At 37.9% G+C, this 17,940-nt stretch overlaps 1 protein-coding gene across 14 annotated transcripts in view; it reads right to left on the bottom strand.

Annotated features, from left to right (window-relative positions):
• The window catches only part of SLIT2 (slit guidance ligand 2), a 345,645-nt gene that overhangs the window by 46,103 nt on the left and 281,602 nt on the right, over nt 1–17,940 (bottom strand). For 7 of the 14 annotated variants that reach the window (XM_019654252.1, XM_019654237.1, XM_019654242.1 and 4 more), the window contains 7 exons: nt 17,238–17,309; nt 16,637–16,708; nt 15,076–15,147; nt 12,146–12,309; nt 11,763–11,795; nt 901–1,025; nt 679–776 (listed from right to left, as the gene is read on the bottom strand). In XM_019654252.1, coding sequence (XP_019509797.1) covers nt 679–776; nt 901–1,025; nt 11,763–11,795; nt 12,146–12,309; nt 15,076–15,147; nt 16,637–16,708; nt 17,238–17,309 — 636 coding nt within the window. The remainder of the gene's footprint in view (nt 1–678; nt 777–900; nt 1,026–11,762; nt 11,796–12,145; nt 12,310–15,075; nt 15,148–16,636; nt 16,709–17,237; nt 17,310–17,940) is intronic. The other 7 variants (XM_019654250.1, XM_019654249.1, XM_019654251.1 and 4 more) reach the window with 1 other exon arrangement.

Here is a 17,940-nt window from a genome sequence, read left to right as displayed (position 1 = left end):
CTAACAAGCTTTAGTGGTGCTTTAGCATTCTTATGTGAAATTATTAGTGTCATTATAAGAACTCTATTCATAATTCATGAAGTACCTCTGAAATAATTGTACTGTATGATTAAATAACTCCAGATTAAAAATGTTCACAGCATGTTTGTCTACTCATATTGTGGCTTGGAAATGAATCATTAATTTTCTATTTCAGTGGGAACTATATCTTGTCATTATACACTGTCTTTAAAGCAACACACAAACAACAGATGAATATATTGGGTTGTTGGAAAAGTCATGACGTATTTTTTCTATGTTTTTCATTGCAAAAATGCTTCACAACGTTTCTGACAACCCAATATATAACTTGCAATAGGAGACTAGTTGGTGACTAATTAGCATAATGAGCCACTGCTTTGTCTTGACCTAATCTGACTTGATGAATCATAATGTGTGCACGTGTGTGTGTTTAAATAGCTTGGTTTTGTAGCATCCTGAGCAAAGAATACTGGAACATTTCCATTTGTTTTATACTACAGTAGCTCAGATAGGGAGTCATACATACGGTCCTTATGAACAGATTTCTGGCATTTAAAAAAAAATAATGTTCCTTGATTTGAAAAGGAAAACGCATGTTTTGCTTACTCATTCCAGCTCCAAACTTCAGACAGAGAAGATGACAGACTAATGACCTACCAGAATCCATCTTTCTCTCCTTCTTTCAAGTGGCAGGTGCCTCCATGCTTACATGGGTTACTGATGCATGCGTGAATTGGGACATCACAGTCCTGCCCCTGGGGAAGAAATGGCAAGTAGGGTTGAGTGTCAATAAAATCGTGATCAGCACAGCCAAATAATGCAGACCCACCAAGGAGAGCTGTGTTCTCACATCATGGCTCCCACACGGGTCCTACTTGCCTTGAAACCATATGGACAGGTGCAGCGATAAAAGTCAACTGGGTCATTGTTACAGGTGCCATCATTTTTACATGGATTTGATAAGCAGGGGTTGCATTTAGCTAAAATAGTAACATCCACGGGACCTAAAAATTAATTGAAAAATATGAGAAAATGAAGCCTTCTATTTTTAGTGCAGTTAATATCATTTCAATGCTTTCATGTAACAGTAAATGTTGTATACAAATTATTATTGGTCACATATCTACACGTGCTTCTCTTCAACGACAAAACCAGAAATCCGCATCATCGTATTATACGCAAGAACGCAGCAGGCCTTCTCATTGCGAGGAGTGAGCCTCTCTGCCATCAAAGTGGGACTCTAGGTTATGTTGGCAGGTGGTTAGTATCTGATAATGATGCCAGTGTCACAGGGTCAGTCCTCTCATGGCTGACTAGCTTTTGTGGATGAGTTCCATGGCCACTGCCTGCATCTTAACCTCAGCCAGCTGTCACAGAAATACATGCCATCCATCCCAAAGAGGACTCTGTGTGTGTGTGTGTGTGTGTGTGTCTGCAGGGGGATGGGTGAGTTTTCTGAAAAAATAGAAATTCATCAGTTAGAATACAAATTTATCAATTAAATATAAAACAGTATGCCCCTATTCTGGTAACATTAGCTCAGCAGTGTGATTTTCATAAGGGAGATACAAAACAGGGCCACTTTTACGCATATGGAAACAAACCACAAATATAATCTCCATCATATTCCCTCATATCCTTTTGGTTCAGTTTGGTAGCATATTAGCACAGGCACACCCATTGTATGATGGGTGAAACTTCGGTATTTTCTTTTCCCAGAAGGACACACCACTGAAACGCTCTCTACCTGCAATCCCACATTTTGGGATATACATTTAAAAAAACTCATGATCCCTAAAAGGCTTGGATTAAACATGGATTCAGTGGCAGCCACTGTCCTCTAGTTGCACCTATTTATTCCACGATAATGTCAAGTCTGTACTGTCCTCATAGTATTATGTTCCATTGATGCTGCTTTGCACGCTGTTTCTGAACGCTCACCAGGCTGTGTTTTTGCAGCTGTCTGATGAGAAAACTCTGCCAGAGTGACATCGTTGTATATAAAATACAAATATTTTATGACATAAACATTAATGATGTTTCTGCTAGCACCAATCTTTGCATAGTATGTTATGCTCATGAAACGGCAGCAATAATTCCAAATGCACATTTCATCACACGAAATTTCTAGCAAGGTTGCCCAAGGCAATTTTATAGCACGCCTTCCCTCTATCATCACTGCTCTGACCTTCTAAGGTACCTCCACCCAAGTAGCTATATGAACCTATGCTCATATGAACCACCTTTCATCAAATTTTTCTCCCGATTACAGTTTATGTTTGTGAGTTTTTAGTCTACTGAGAGAAAGTCACGTATGAAAGAGAATGGGAGTTAACATGGAAGCCATAAAAACTGTTCACATCTAAGTATTCCCTCACCGTGGGCAGTACCAGTCCATATTCACATAATGGCTTTGCAGTAAAATGCAAAGCAGGATACTGCTCTGTATTGTTCAAAACCCTGAAATATATTTACATAGAGATGCCTCTCTCTTTTTTCACCACTCTAAATGGATGACAGTTTTGCAGATGGCTGTTCTAATGGGAAGGGATGGTGCTGCCTCTAGTGACACCTCAGTCACTAAGGGAAGGCTTGCAATGTCCCCTTCACTTTTTCTTGGTAACCAGAAGAACTAATGCAGTTACTACATCAGATAGCAGCTGGAAAATTACTGAGATTAACACTGAAGTGATCCTCAGAGAAATACAATTTCTTACCCCCTCCTAACTTATTTATCAATTAAGGACAAAATTTAGCTATTCAGCATATTGCAGCAATAAATGGTGGCAGTTAGTTCAAGTGGCAAGTTCAAGTAATGTAATTCTCCACAATAAATGGCTTTGTATCTGCTAAAGTTATCACACTTAGAATGAGCAGCAGAAAAGAAAATATCTAACTGGTAATGGATCCCTTGGCTAGGCTAGAAGAAAAAAAAATCTAATTTTGAATGAACGTGTAGGTAGGATAAAGCAGCTAAGAACATACACCAGCAAAACAGCATGTCAGCAAATGCAAGCACTGTAAACATTCATCTGGCCACTTCCAGAGACCTTGAGAAAAATTATCTCTTGGTCTATTTCTGTGCTTTCAACCTTGTAAGACTGTGGTTTGAATAGAGCAGTTCAGAGTTGACAGTTTCTAAGTTTATTCTATGGAATGTGACGTTTTTTAAATATTATGTTTGATTCTTTAAATGAGAAACTAGAGATTGTTTTAGGGGAAAAAAACTGGGTACGTGGATTCGTTTTTGAATGTATAGCAGAAGGAACCAAAATAACCAGCTTTCCCACGTACACAGGCCTCTTTTGACAATTTTCTTAAACTCACAAACTGTTTGGGTGGTGTCAGGATTGGGAATACGGCAGAATATTGAGTTCTTAACTTCTTCCATTTAGTAATTATTACAACTATCATTCTGTTTGATTCTCCTTTAAAATTGTTCTTTGAAAGTCATTTCTTCAATGAAAACTTCTTATTTCTAGTACTCAAGTTTGAGTGAAGGGTAATTCAAAAGATTTTGTAATTATATAAATTCTAAATAACGGTATCCTCTGATATGTCCAAATGTCTTAAAATGATATGTCCTATTCTTATTTTATTTACATTGTAATTCTTACCCAACTCGACATCCTTCTCATAATGTGATTTTTTACATCTACCTGGTTTACTTAAATCTGCTTATTTCTATATTTTAACCCCTCATAACTACAGACCCTTGAACAACTCAGGGATTAGAGGCACCAACCCTATGCAGTAAAACACCCACACATAATTTTTGACTTTCCCAAAACTGAAGTTGCCCCTCGGTAACTGCAAGAGATTGGTTCCAGTATCCCCAGTGGGTACCAAACTCCGTGGGTGCTCGAGCTCCCTATATAAAATGGCATAAATCAAAGCAGACAGTCTGCTCTCCGCAGCCTTAGACTCCCAACTGTGGATTGAAAACGTACAGCTATTTTTTGAAAAAAAAAATCTGACAAGTGGACCCCTACAGTTCAAACCAGTGTTGTTCAAGGGCCAACTGTCCCTTATACGTGCTGCTCCCTCATTCATCTTCCTGCCCGTACTTTGCTCCTCTTCTTAGACTATGCTCTGCCTTCTGTCTTCAATTTGTGACTTCACTTTCCACCCAGGACACTTTCTCGGAGATCCTCCTCTCCTGCAAAGTTCTTATTCAAAGGGGATGACACCTTTAATCTGTTTCCTTATCAGAGTTAAAAGGAGGTGCTATAATAAAAAGTCATAATGAAAACGATGGTAGCAGAGTTAACCCAGCTCTCCAGAAGCAAACCGACACTTTCTGATTTTTGGACGCTTCACTGGTCTCAGGTGAAAAGCAGCTGTCCGGCAACAGGAATTAGAAAAGTCTGTTAGCATGACGCGTAGCAACATGACATCTGAAGCCCATCAACCCAAGCTCGTAACCTGGATTTGTTACTTAAGTGCGTGGCGTTAGGAGAATAACGGCAGCCATCGCTCAGTGGGTTGTTTGAAGCATTGAATGAGACGCTAACGAGTACTGGGCACAGAATACAGTGAAAGCAAGCATAGAAACGAGAGCAAATTCGGACACTTTCCAAGACTTCCAAAGAAGGTGGGGGCTGGGAGGAGGGGTGGTGGGGGAGACATAAGTGGTTTATTTAAAAAGAGAAAAACACAGTTGGTTAAGAGCTCGCTCAAGAGTTTGAGCTCTGAGCAACAATAGTTCGAGTTCCAGCCCGAGCTGAGCAGCTGCTGAGCTGCCAACAGGTGGCAGGATGGCTCAGCTTAAAAAACAAAAACAAAACAAAACAAAAAGAGAGAAACACACAGTTGGTTAAGAGCTCGCTCAAGAGTTTGAGTTCTAAGCAACAGCGGTTCGATGCCCAGCCCGAGCTGAGATGCCGCTGAGCTGCCAATAGGTGGCAGGATGCCTCAGCTAAAAAAATAAAAATAAAAAGAGAAACACAGTCTTCCTCTGCTTGTTTATCCAAATTTAACACAGACAAAGGCAAATTAGAGCTTGCCATTTATTCATTCATCACCAGTTCACTGAGTACCTTCTGTCGGTGCCTGGAGCTGCTGAAATTTGGGGAAACTATAGGGGCTATTATTATCCAATCCATGGGGGAATGGAAGTGGGCATGGAGAGATCATCACCCACTGGGTAGCAACACTCAGAGCTAATGGTTGTATATTTTCAAGGAGTGCAGGTTTGATTTGTAAATGTGGTATGGACAACCACCAGAAATAACAGTACAACACTGAAGAAGGTTGGTTTTCCCACTTGCATTGCTACTCAGCGAAGAACTACAGCTTGCTGCTGATGCAACTTTGCTGATCTTCAATCTTTCCTCCTTCACTGGTTCAGGAAATGTTAAATTATTGCAAAAACATTAATTGTGTGCCATAGAAAAGAAAACAAATCTAGCTCCAGAAATACAGGTTTTTACTAACGCCACTGAAATGCACGAGGCCAGTCTAGGCTAACTAGACTGATTTAAGGTTGTGTCTTGATTTAAGAGAGACTTCAGGCATCTGCTATCTGGATTGGAGGTGTGTTTAGCTTAATAATTCAAAGGGAAAATGAGAAGAAAGTTTGGTTAACAATTTGTCTTTGCCAGTTACTTTAATCTTTTATGGAAGAACTGCCGAACCTCAAATCCATTACAGCTTGTAGGCAGGCTTGCTTACTTGACTCAAATCGCTAGCTATGCACCTGACACCAATACTACCACCCACTGAGAATTGTATCTCACTTTGATTTATGACTAAAAGCTCCAGATACAAATTTCTAGCGATATCCCAGAATCTGCCTTCATTCTTACATCCCTTGGGAACATGAGTCAAATAACAAAATCTTCTAGCACTGCCCTTGTAAAAAGTCAGAGGTACATCAAAGACAGCTCAGAAAGAATACAGAGGATATTTGAGGTTGGGGGTAATTAACTAAAGAGGAGGTTTTTTATGTAAAACCAAAGATTCTACACTCCACTTGCTATATTATTGCATTTCTTAAGCATGAATGCCAATCACATATTTTAACATTCCATCATTAAGTCATTCATTTTTCAAATGTTTATTGAGGGTCTACTTGGTGTCAGGCACTAGGCTAAGTTTTGGGGGCTGAAAACCAAATGAAATGCTCCAGTTTCTAGAAAAATAGTTACAGTTCAGCAGTAGAGACATGATTTGTATCAACTATTAAATACAGTTGTGAGAGGATATAGGCAATGGAAATGTATGCTTTGGAATATGTATTTTAAGTTTCTGCAAGCCACCAAGGAGGAAGAGTTCACTAAGGGAGTGAAAAATATGAATCTGAAGTTCCTAAGAAAATTCATGGCTAGATATCTGAAGTCACAGGGTTGACTTCAATTAATTTAACAGGGCTAAGAAGAGAACCCCCCTATGTCAAGATTAAAGAGTGGGTAAGGGGTGTCAGCACAAAATGAAGAAAGAGGCGAAGAAAGAGGCAAAGAGGCTAAAATTTAACGTTTTAAGGTTTTAAAAGTATAATGAAAAATAACTGGGTTTTTTTTTTAAAGATGGTGCTTTTGGCAAATACCTATATACAAACCTGAATACTTTTTTTAACCAGTAAGAAAACCATAATTCCCCAAAATCTAAGGTTATTTCCAAGTTATAACTATGTGCTAGCGATACTAAATCTGAAAATGTTAAAAAAAATTGACCAGGTATTAAATACTACTTCAAACTGATCCAATTAGTGAATTTTTCATTACTTTAAGTTTGGGCTAAGTTATTTAATTGCCTTCATACTTTAATTCAATGACTAAGGATAGTATCAAGCAATAATTTTGAGACACAAAACCAAAGACCTCAAGCTTGTCAAGAAGTCCCCCCAAAAAGGAAATGTTAATCTTGCTGAGAAAAATGACAGATTACAATGTTATGACATTTTCTCTAGGAATTCTAGAATCTAGAAAATTCTTAACATACAAAATTAGAGAAAGAGATCAACCCTGTGGCTGATCAGCTTGGCATGGATAGAAATATGTATATTTCTATTGCCCAAACTCCATATTGTTTTAGAATTCTCTACTTAAAATATGTATGGCAGATCATAAGCTCCACGGGGACAGGGCTGGGTTTTTTCTGTCTCATTTAATTGTACTCTTAACACCTTTGGAACTGTGCTGGTGCTTAACAGGATCTCACATAATATTTGTTGAATGAAAGGAGGAATATATAATTAGTTTCCATTAGACTGCTCATGCCTTACCACATTTAAGTGTTGAATAAATGCCTCTCAAATTAAAAATGAAAACTTTAATTTTCTGTAGAACTAAATCATCCTGACCAAGAGCAATAAAGGGAATATTAGAAATTAACAATATTCTATATTCCATGCTGACTTTCTCAGTGAAAACCTGAGAAGGTAAAAACCTCTGTTTTATTCCAGGCTGCTTAATCATTCTAATTTCATCTGATATTGAAAAGATAAGGACAGGACATGTGATTATAAAGACAAGTCATGGCCCTCTGCTTCCCACTCAGCAGTGTTATAAGCTGGGTATTAATTAATATGCTCTAATAATCTATTTCATCCAGTTCATTTATTTCTGTTGTACACTGAAACTATGAGATTATATCATAAAGAAAAAAGAATACTTTGAAAAAATTGTAGGATCAGAATTGTTTTGAAAGAATTAATTACTCAAAATAACAGCACAGCCTTTCCCAGTAGAGAGCCTTTAAATAATATAGCTATGTAAACATGTCTTCAAATAAAGAATGTTCATCTTCCTGTTATAATTTGAAATTACATATTTACAATCCTTAATATTGGGAGTGTATGCTTACATGATTTTCATGAATAAAATAAAACACATTAAACTGGCTCAACCATGGGCAAAGTTAAACTATTAAAAAACCTCAAATTATAAAATATTTAAAGACACATTATTTTATTGCTTTTAGGTTCATAAAGCATGTAAGCTCTGAAACACAGCACTCAGACTTCCCAGAGTGAATTGTTTTAATTAATAGATTAAGATACTTTGCCATCTACTAATCCATTTCTTATGAGTAAATATTTCTAGCAAATTGTGTGAGAGAAGTTCAAAACTTTCACTTTCTAAGTATGTTTCAATAGTAGGGTGGCAATCTTCATTATACTGATAATTTGTTTTGAGAATATTTTTTAACTGAAAATTATAAAGCAAACCTGGGCAGTAAAACTATAGTCAGAGAGTCAGGGTTCAAATTATGCCTCCCTCACATAGCAGCTGAGTGATTCTGCACTAATTACGTAATCTCCCTAAATCACAGTATTTTCATCTCTCAAATGGGGACATAATAGTGCCTACTATAGGAATGATGTAAAAATTAAGAGGGATAAGTATCCAAAAAGATAAGAATCTAGGAAAAATTCTCAGCATAAACACAAATAGCTCAATGCAAATTAGCTATTGTTTTATTATTATTATTATTACTACTACTACTAGTAGTAGTATTGGCAGAGATTCAGTCTGAATTGTTACAAATCTTGAACAGGCAGAGTCTTACTTAACAAGTAATGAAACCTCACCGTATTTTGACAAATGCTGACACAAATGCTGACACAGGGCGTTATGAGTTTCCGTGCTTTCTAGCACTCTAAAATTACATAAAAGTAGAGAAAAACTGAGTAAATCCTAAAATCTGCTAAATGCAATTACACTGTATTTGTTGAGTTCTGAAATGTCTACACTGCTTTCCAACTGGCCTGCACCCACGCTGTTTGCTATCCAGTTTAGGGTGCTCCTTGAAATGTGTGTCATCTGTGGATTTGATAACTTAGTGAACATTAAACCAAACTGCCACCATTGAGCTGAGAGGTCCAGGGCCTTCCATCATCTGTCCGTTAGCAAGTCCCAGCTCCACTGTTTCCTGGAGGCCCTGGAACAGGCCCAGCCCTTCCCCAAGAGCGACTCTGCTCCTTCACTTCTGCCCACACACAGCACTGTCCTCACACTTGTCTAAACAGCTGGCTTTGACACGCCTGCACCCCTGAACCTTTCACAGCCACCCTCCCCGAGTCCCTGGAGCAACTGTGCTATCCAATATGGTAGCCGCTAACCACATGTGGCGATTTACATTTCAAGTGAATTTAAAATTAACTTCCTTAGTAGTACCTGACAAATTTTATGTGCTCAACAACGTGGGGCCAGTGACTACCATACTGGGCATTGCAGATATAGGACATTTCTATCATTGCAGAAAGTTCTATCAGGCAGTACTGATCCAGGCCAATGTTTCTTCAAGCGCATGTCTATGCACACTACACTAAGTACTAGGAGACATTATAATCATTAATCAAAAAGAGAAAGGAAAAATCAGTTGGATAAGTCTTAAGTTAAACAGACATTGATGTATGTATACATGTATATATGCATGCATGTGTTCAAATAATGAGAACATTTAATAAATTAATGTGAACTAGAATGCTCTAAGAATATAAGTATGTAGCTTTTTTCAAATTTGTGTTATCATGAAATTTTTTTTTTCTTTAAAAAAATCTCCAGGGAACTCTAAACTTTAAGAAATATAGATAAGCACTAGCATTTTTTCAAAGTGGAGTACGTGTATCTTTGGGCACAGAGAAGCGTAATAGAATCAATTTGCAGTTTCTCAACTTCCCCACACAATCTTTTTAAAACCACTCTGCCCGACAACATGCTTAAGACTAAGATTTTTAGCCAGTTTCTTCTTCCCTGTGACAATCGTATCAGTTTACAAAAAATGTTGCACCTCCCAGGTCACCACCAGGAATTTCACCTTGGGGCACAGACTCGAGGAAAGATTGGGGTCACAAAAGAACACTTTAAAATACTGATTATTTTCAAAGCCTCTTCCAATCAATGCACATAATCCCAGAGAGGCATTTCCAATAAAATTCTACTTTCAATTTTCAATAAAAATCTTAAAATGTGGATAAATAATTATGCTGTCACAATCAATGGTGTCCCAATCAATGGCTTGAGTATTAGTGGAAATAATAAAATTCAAAGAAAAAATTTAAAAACTCTCAGCTTGTTGGTGGCAGGAAGTGAAAAACACTTCAAATTACATATACATATTTTGTAACAAAGAATGATACATCTCTCTGAGGCACTGGACATGGGAATTCAAGGAGGAAAACTGAAGTTCAAGGAAAAAGAACAATGTAAAATTTTAAGGAGGGTCTTGTTTTTGTCTCTTTTACCATTAGATGTTATATTCAGATTCCAACAGATGCATTTAAAGAATAATGGAAGAGTTTCGTTTTAAAATGTCAAACTTTACAACGCACTGTAAATGACATATTTTGCAACTATTTATATCCATGGAGAAAATCATTAGATGTCAAGTTAAAAATGTTTGGAGGGAACATAATTTTTGAAAATTCCTTCTTTAATCAATAAATCATGGAAAGTCTGAGGTAAGTTTTTGTTGGCGTTTTGAAAGATTATAATAATAAAATTAGTTGTTAACCTATATTGGGTGCAACTTGTTTGTAAAGTAACATGTTTCACATCTATTAATCAACTAATCTTTTTATTTCCAACTTTATTGAAGAATAATTGAGAAATACAATGGTACACAATTAAAGTATACAATGTGATGATTGGATATACATATATATTGTATAATGATAATCAAGATTAAGATAATTAACACACTGTTATCTCCCATAGTTAACTTTCGTGTGTGTGGTGAAAACGCTTAAGATCTACTCTTCGCAACTTCCAAGTATACAATGCCGTATTATTAACTATAGTCACCACGCTGTCCACTCCACCTTTGGAACTTACTCTTCTATGACTGAAAGTTTGAACCCTCTAACCCACAACTCCCATCACCCCTTTCCCCCAGCCTCTAGTAGCCATCATTCTAATCTTTGTTTCTATAAAATTGCCTTTTAAAAAAAGTTTTTAGATTCCACATGTGATAGATCATCTAATTTTAACAAAACCCTTTTAGGTATGTGCTATCACTGTCTCTCTGCTTCCATATGAGGGAACTGAGGCACAGGCTGGCTAAGCTATTAAACTGAAGTCATACAGTTATTGAAAGGTGAGCCTGGTCTTTAACTCAGGCTAAGTCAGGCTAGGCTCCAGTGCTCATGCTGTGATTCACTGTACAATAATATTACCTAGTTAAACATGTTTTCCCTACCTAAATGTGCAAATGTTGAAAGCTTACTTTTTCAGCTAGGTCTGCAAGCGTTGGAAGGCAAGACCATAGCATAATCTTCCCTGTGCTCCACTATATCTAGGATTTAGTTTTATCCATAAAACACATTTAATAAACATTTGCTGATTATATATTTTAGAGTTTCTAACAATTTCTCTCCACCATCTAATAATTATGAGTGGCCCTCTTGAAAATCTACAGATTAAGAATAATAGTAACCTCCTATCTCATTTTTGGAAGCTAAATCTACATATATGACTAATAAATGAGTTTAATATTGGTTATCTCTAGGTTTTGTGATTAATGACAATAATTTTAGTTCTTGCAAAAATAAAATGTTTCTTATGGTTTACATTTTCCTAGTCTTTAGATTTTCTATGTTGGGCATCTATTACACTTGTAAAAAGAGAAGAAAATATTTGTTACTAAGACACTATTTGGAATTCACAAACACATAAAACAAAGGGGAAAGGAAGGATACAAACAAGGAAGAAAGGCCCACATTGGCCCAGGAAGGTGGTAGCACAAGAGGCAAGTCGGGAGGTTTGGCCTGACACTCAGGAGGGCTCATTTCTCCTTACCTGGCATCAGGAAGCCACAGGGCCCTGGCAGCCCTCGGAGCAGGGCGCAAATTCAGACGAGGCAAAAGCAAAATATTTTTACTCGTTAGAGGCTATGAGAGGAATTTCCAGAAATTGCGTACTCTTCATTTCTTCACGTGTTTTAAAAAAAACGTACTCATTTCCAATAGACTATGTCTGTGATTTATTTGAAAAGCCTAATTCATTACTTGGGCCCCTCAGGTAACTGCTCTGTCTCGTCCAGGCATAAGTGGAAATAGTAATTAGTTACTGGGGCTTTTCAGCTATACCGTTCAAGTCCAGTGACAAACGGTTTCCTTTTTCTTTTAAAATTAATGCAGCAAATTCTTATTTTCAGAAATACCAATGATTAAAAACCTTACCTTGACATGTAAACTTTTTGGAGGGCGTCGTGAGTAACAGTTTATCCGCCATTTCTCCAGGACCAGCGCAGCGAGCAATCCCCGGCTCTTTATACTCTGACTTGACCCAGTCAGACAACCACTGCATGTTACAGTCGCAGTAAAGAGGGTTGGCGCCAATTGCCCTGGAAAACACCACCACAGAAGCACATGCACATATACACACATACGGGAGGAACGTTATTTCCAAATCTAAGGCAACGCCACTCAAAGCGTGCTCAGCAGACAATCCCTATAGATTTACTGAGAAAAACAATGTAGAAGCAATTGGAGACACTGGAATTCCCCATCTGCCTGAACAACTGGCAATGAAGATTTCGTGAGTTTTCATGAGTGTTAACCATTACCGGAAATTTAGACGGTCTCCTTGTATTTGTGGAGACAGGCTTACATTGGGTATAATAAGCACACGCTGAGGGCAGATGAACACGTCCTTCATTCACCATTTATTTCACGAGAACCCAATCACTATGCTAGGTTCTGGGGACCCAAATATGAATCACGCATCGTTTTTAACTCCAAAGAACTCCTTCTGCAAAGACGATTAACATGTACTCATATATGCAAATAATTTGCATGAGAAGTGACCCAGTAGAAGCATCTACAAGATGACTGTGAACAAAGGATAACTTTTCTGGGCAACTGGTGGTTACAAATGTCTCATTTTTTCTTTAGTTAGATTCAAGTAGGTGCGGATAATGATTCCGGGTAAGGGAACAGGAAGTACAAAGGCACGAACATAAGAAAGGGCATGAAATATAAAGCTGTATAAACTAGTTCACCACAGGCGATTTAGATCGTCATTGGATGTCTGTCCCTTCACAAAGTGTTTCATTTTAGAACTCTGGTTCCTACTCACATAGGCAGTAGTAGTGATAGGAAAAGTAATCAAGATAATATTGTAGCTATGTGATTACAATACGCAGACACTGTGCTAAGCCATTTACATGAATTACCTCATTTTATCCAAAATAACTCTCTGAGATCAATGTTATTAATAACCCATTTTACAGATTAATAAATGGAGGCCAAAGAAGTTAATCAGTGGGTTCGTATAATTGCCAAGTTTGGGCACAAGAGATACATAAAATGTCATTTAAAAACTGGTTAATTCTGATTTATAATTAACTTCAGATTAGTAAAACTTTGAGATCTACAGTCTAAGCAAAATTAACCTTACTCTTTTATTAGAAACCCCCCACAATATGCTTGTAAAACCATAATACTTTGTTATAGTACTTTTAGTGCCCGATTCTAACCAAGAATTGGACTGTAGTAAATAATATGCTCATATAGGTGTCAGATTCAAACTCTTCTTCCAAATTAAAAAAACGAGCAAACTGATGCTCTTGAGTCATAGGATCTCATCTTTACTGGCATTTGCTAAGTCCGTACTACGTCAGGGCACTTGGTGTCAAAACTGAATAGAACAGAGCCCTTTATAATCTAAGGCGTAAAAGACAAGTGCATCAACGAAACACATGACAGAATGGGTCACATGACAATGAAGATTCAAGCTGCTCTCGCTGTGAGTTGGGGGGTGGTCACATAGAGGGAAGGTCTGCTTAGCTCAGGCAGCAGCTTTCCTAGGCAGCCTTCCCTGATCCTCGCCTTAGCACTAGCCGATGGCCACTTCCCTGCATTCTCTGCTGGACTATACTCCAGCCTTGCACCCCTCAGCGACTGGTTTTAATTAACATTGTACCTCAGGCAAATGACATCCCTGGAGTTCTCGGAGAAGAGGCCCTGACTTTGACTTTGAGGCAGGTGATGGGGCTCAAATATGAAAAAATGGAGGTCTTGCCTCCTGGGACCTAATCATTTAGTGGCAGAAACATTAACTGCGAGTACCAAATAGGCAGATGTACACAATTCTACAGATAACACAGCCCCCTGAAGACAAATTCAGTTGTAACATGATTGACTCTTAGCTCCTATCCTCTGCCCATCCTCCTTTCTCAATTTTCTAAACAGCTAATATTCTTGGGGTTTGGTAGGTTGTAGGGGAGGCAAAGCCAAGAGGTAATATGGCGGCAATCTCTTCAGGAGAATTGAGAGCCAACTGACATTGATACTCAGGCTGAAGCCCAGAACTGCCACCAGCTGACACCTAATTCAGCCTGATCTAAGGCGGCTTTGGATTTAAGGACTGTTCCCTGAACTCCAATAATGGAATAATGGCATTTGACCCAACTGGGTGTTTTGGATCCCAAGTATCACATATTTTTAAATTGTTTTATTGTACTTCCAGGAAGTATGGACATCACATATTTTTAAATTGTTTTATTGTACTTCCAGGAAGTATGGAGATACAAACAGGCTGCTAGGACAGGGAACACAAAAGAAAAACATTCTACCCAATATGAGGATTTGGCTGCTTCCCTCTACCACACTATCAGGTCTTGAACTCTGTCTAATTTATGTTTGCATGGTGCTATCATCAATGCTGAGCTTATTTATTTGCTAAATAAATGAACCCCATCTGAGCAAATCAGGGTAGGCTTCATGTAAGAGGTAACCCTTGGGACGCGGCTTAGAAGAGCTGGGTTTGCGCAGACTGCACTGAAGGAGAGCCAGCATTCCAGAATCAGAGAGCAGCAAGAGAAAAGGCACAGGCTAGGAAGCTGCGAAGCCGTGTGTGTGGGAAGACACACTTTCAGCTAAGCACAGAGAACTCATATAATGGGGGAGGGGGGAGGGCCAGAAGAATAAATTAAGGCTATCATGTGGAGGCCACCATATCTGTACTGAAAATCTTTACATTATCTTTAAATGGAACCAGTCACATCTTATGACGTGACAATGAAAGCGACGGCAGAGGACTGTGTGTTTCAAACTCACTCGCCAGGGATAGTTTGACACTAAACCCACATCATAAACTAGATACTCACAGGTGTGATAACGCCGAGAGATCGTTGAAAGCACCTTCAGGCACAGCAGAAATGTCATTTCCATGTAAAGAACTAAAAGCAAGAAAAAGCAAAATTAGAATTCCCATAATTCAGAGAGTTCAGAAAAATTCCTATGCCTGTATAAAATTTCAGTTTATAATAAGCATTTTAAAATCAGTGCAGACAAGATGGTCTATTCAATGTATAGTCTTGGTACAAATGGGTATCTAGTTTGAAAAGCAAAAAGTTAATACCTGTCTCACATCATATGCATAAAATCAATTCTAGATTGATGAGTTAAATGTAAAAATAAAACTAAAATCTATTAAAAGAAAATACAGAAGAGCTCCTTTTCATAAGAGTGGGATAGGGAAGGCTTTCAAAAGCACTGTATAAAACTTAGATAGAAATCATAATGAAAAAGAGTGACAAACTTTTGACAACGTAAAATATATTCATAATATAAAAGATTACATGTAAGGAACAGCATGGGAAATACGTGTAGCATATATAAGATACAAGGAATAATTCTTTGTGATAATACCTGCAAACTTAGTCAAGTAGTAGATGCATAAAGATATGTATGAAAATAAGGAAAAGACAAAGTACCCAATCAAAAATGGGAAATGATGTGATCAGGCTCATAGATTAAGCAGCACAAATGCTCAATAAAAACGCAAAATATACTCCAGTACTCTAGTAATTGGAATTTCTAATTAAAACAGAAATGGAAAATAATGTTCCATTTGTCATATGCCAACATGAAAGGATTAATAATATTCAATATTTGCAAGAGTGCTTAAAAACAGGCACTCTATTAAACAGTGGGTGGAAAAAGTACATGGACAAAAATCTTTTTTGAAGGACAACTCGATGGCTATTTTTGGTGCTCTCCCAGTATACCTGACAGCAACTTCCCACTGCAAATCACTGCTGAATGCTAGCACATTTGCACCAAGATGATGTGTAGAATGTTCTTTCGAGTGCTGTACAGAACAACGAACATTTGGAAGTAAAACAAATGATTGATAGTAAAGATGTGGCAGAACAAGAACAAATGCTCTTTCTGGTGTTTAAAAATTACTATATGTAGCTGCGGACAGACATATATCATCATAAAGAAACAAATGCATATAAAGGAGCACTGGGAGAGGGCAGTAAAGTGTTTAACGGTAAATTCTGGGGGAGGGTGTTGGGATTCGAGATCATGTTTTATTTCATATCTTTTAAAATTTGTGTACTAGATAATCTGTAAAGAAATTTGAATTCCCTACAGTTCTTTCAAACTTAGTTGAATCTATATAAAACATACATCTAAATGCTATATATTATCAAATAAACAACTACAACAAGTATCACAGAAGAGATTATATCGTCTAAATGAAAGCTGTTGAACAATGATACAGTAAGATAGGATTTTCCTATTTCCAAATTTATAGTAAGCCCTAATGTATTTATCCAAAAACACCCCAAGAATCAACAAGCAGTTGAATCATTAAATACACCACCAAAAACTTGACCCCTGAGAAAAAAGGTATTTCGTTGAACGTTGGATGCTTACAGTAATCGAAGGGACTTCAATCCGTCGAAGGTTCGAGGAGGAATACATCTCAGACGGTTGTAACTAAGAATTCTGAAAGCAAACATATGCCAATTTGTTTTACTCAGGTATCCCCAAAATGGCCAAATGTCATTTTTAAAATAAAGTGGTTAAGACAAGTGTTATTTTAGCATCTTATAAACTGAGAACACTGACACATATTAGTTTAAAAAATATTTTGTGTTGTTTCACTTTGACAACAGGTTAATTTCCTAAGCACAGTTCAGAACGTTTTCTACCCCCGCTGGACGCTGAAGCCTCAATTATGCCATCTCTGACGTGACTTCTTCTAGAAGCGTGCTTAAGGATGTCCCCTCACCCCACCAACAAATGTAAAGCATGCTTTGTTTCTTTTATAAAACCCAACGAACACTTTTTGTTAATGTCAGTATTTGTTGGCTTACTGAGGTTTTGTTTGTGTTTTTTTTTCCCCTCAAAAAGTATTTACATTCCTCAAGGGCAGAGATGCCATCTGTCTTGTTTACAAGGAATGTCCAGTGCCTAGAAGATGAATTTTGTCCAGTGAATTCATCAGAACTCGGTGCCACACTTTCATACTCACAAGGTGAGGAGCTGGGTCATGTTGCTGAAGCTCTGGTTAGAAAGCGTGCTTATCCGGTTGTTACTTAAGTCTCTGAAAGACAGAAAGAGAGAAAGGGAGCTGACTGTACCACAGAAATGAAAATATTAGTGCTTCACAGAAACAGGAGGTCTTTTTGTTCACAGTCACAGCGGCATTGTCAGTGCTCAGCTTTTATCTGAAAATGACAAACACTGGGTAACCCAACCCTCTGGGGTGGATTGTAATGTTATTCATAATCACTCATATCCTGCTCTGTTCAAATTAGACATGACCCTACACCTTGTTTTGGCCAGTGAAGTGTGGGCACCAGAGCCAGTTTCACGTCAGGATAGAAGATTTAGAGCGAGCTCACTGTTTCCATCGCCCTCTCCTCTCTCTTCTGAAAGGCTTGTGATGCTCCCCAGAGCCTGCGCCTGTTGCCTGGTCCCAGAGCAGAGACATGTGGAGGCCATTTACAGCAGACGTATTTTATGGGTGAGAAATAAACCTTTGTTCTTGAAAATTCCATCGGTTATACATACTTTATCTTCATTGATACATAGGCTCACTAATGCACATAGTCACGTTTGATAACTGAAAGAATTCCTCATTTAGGTACACGCAATGCCATAATTAAAAACAATGCCTTAGTGAAAAACTTTGTCCTTGGCAAAGTCACTAGCACATAGTAGGCCCTCAGTAA

This window comes from Hipposideros armiger, unplaced genomic scaffold (genome assembly GCF_001890085.2).
Source record: "Hipposideros armiger isolate ML-2016 unplaced genomic scaffold, ASM189008v1 scaffold_217, whole genome shotgun sequence".
Taxonomy (NCBI): Eukaryota; Metazoa; Chordata; class Mammalia; order Chiroptera; family Hipposideridae; genus Hipposideros; species Hipposideros armiger.
Note: the sequence above shows the minus strand (reverse complement) of the source record. Positions and strands in the feature narration are given on the sequence as shown.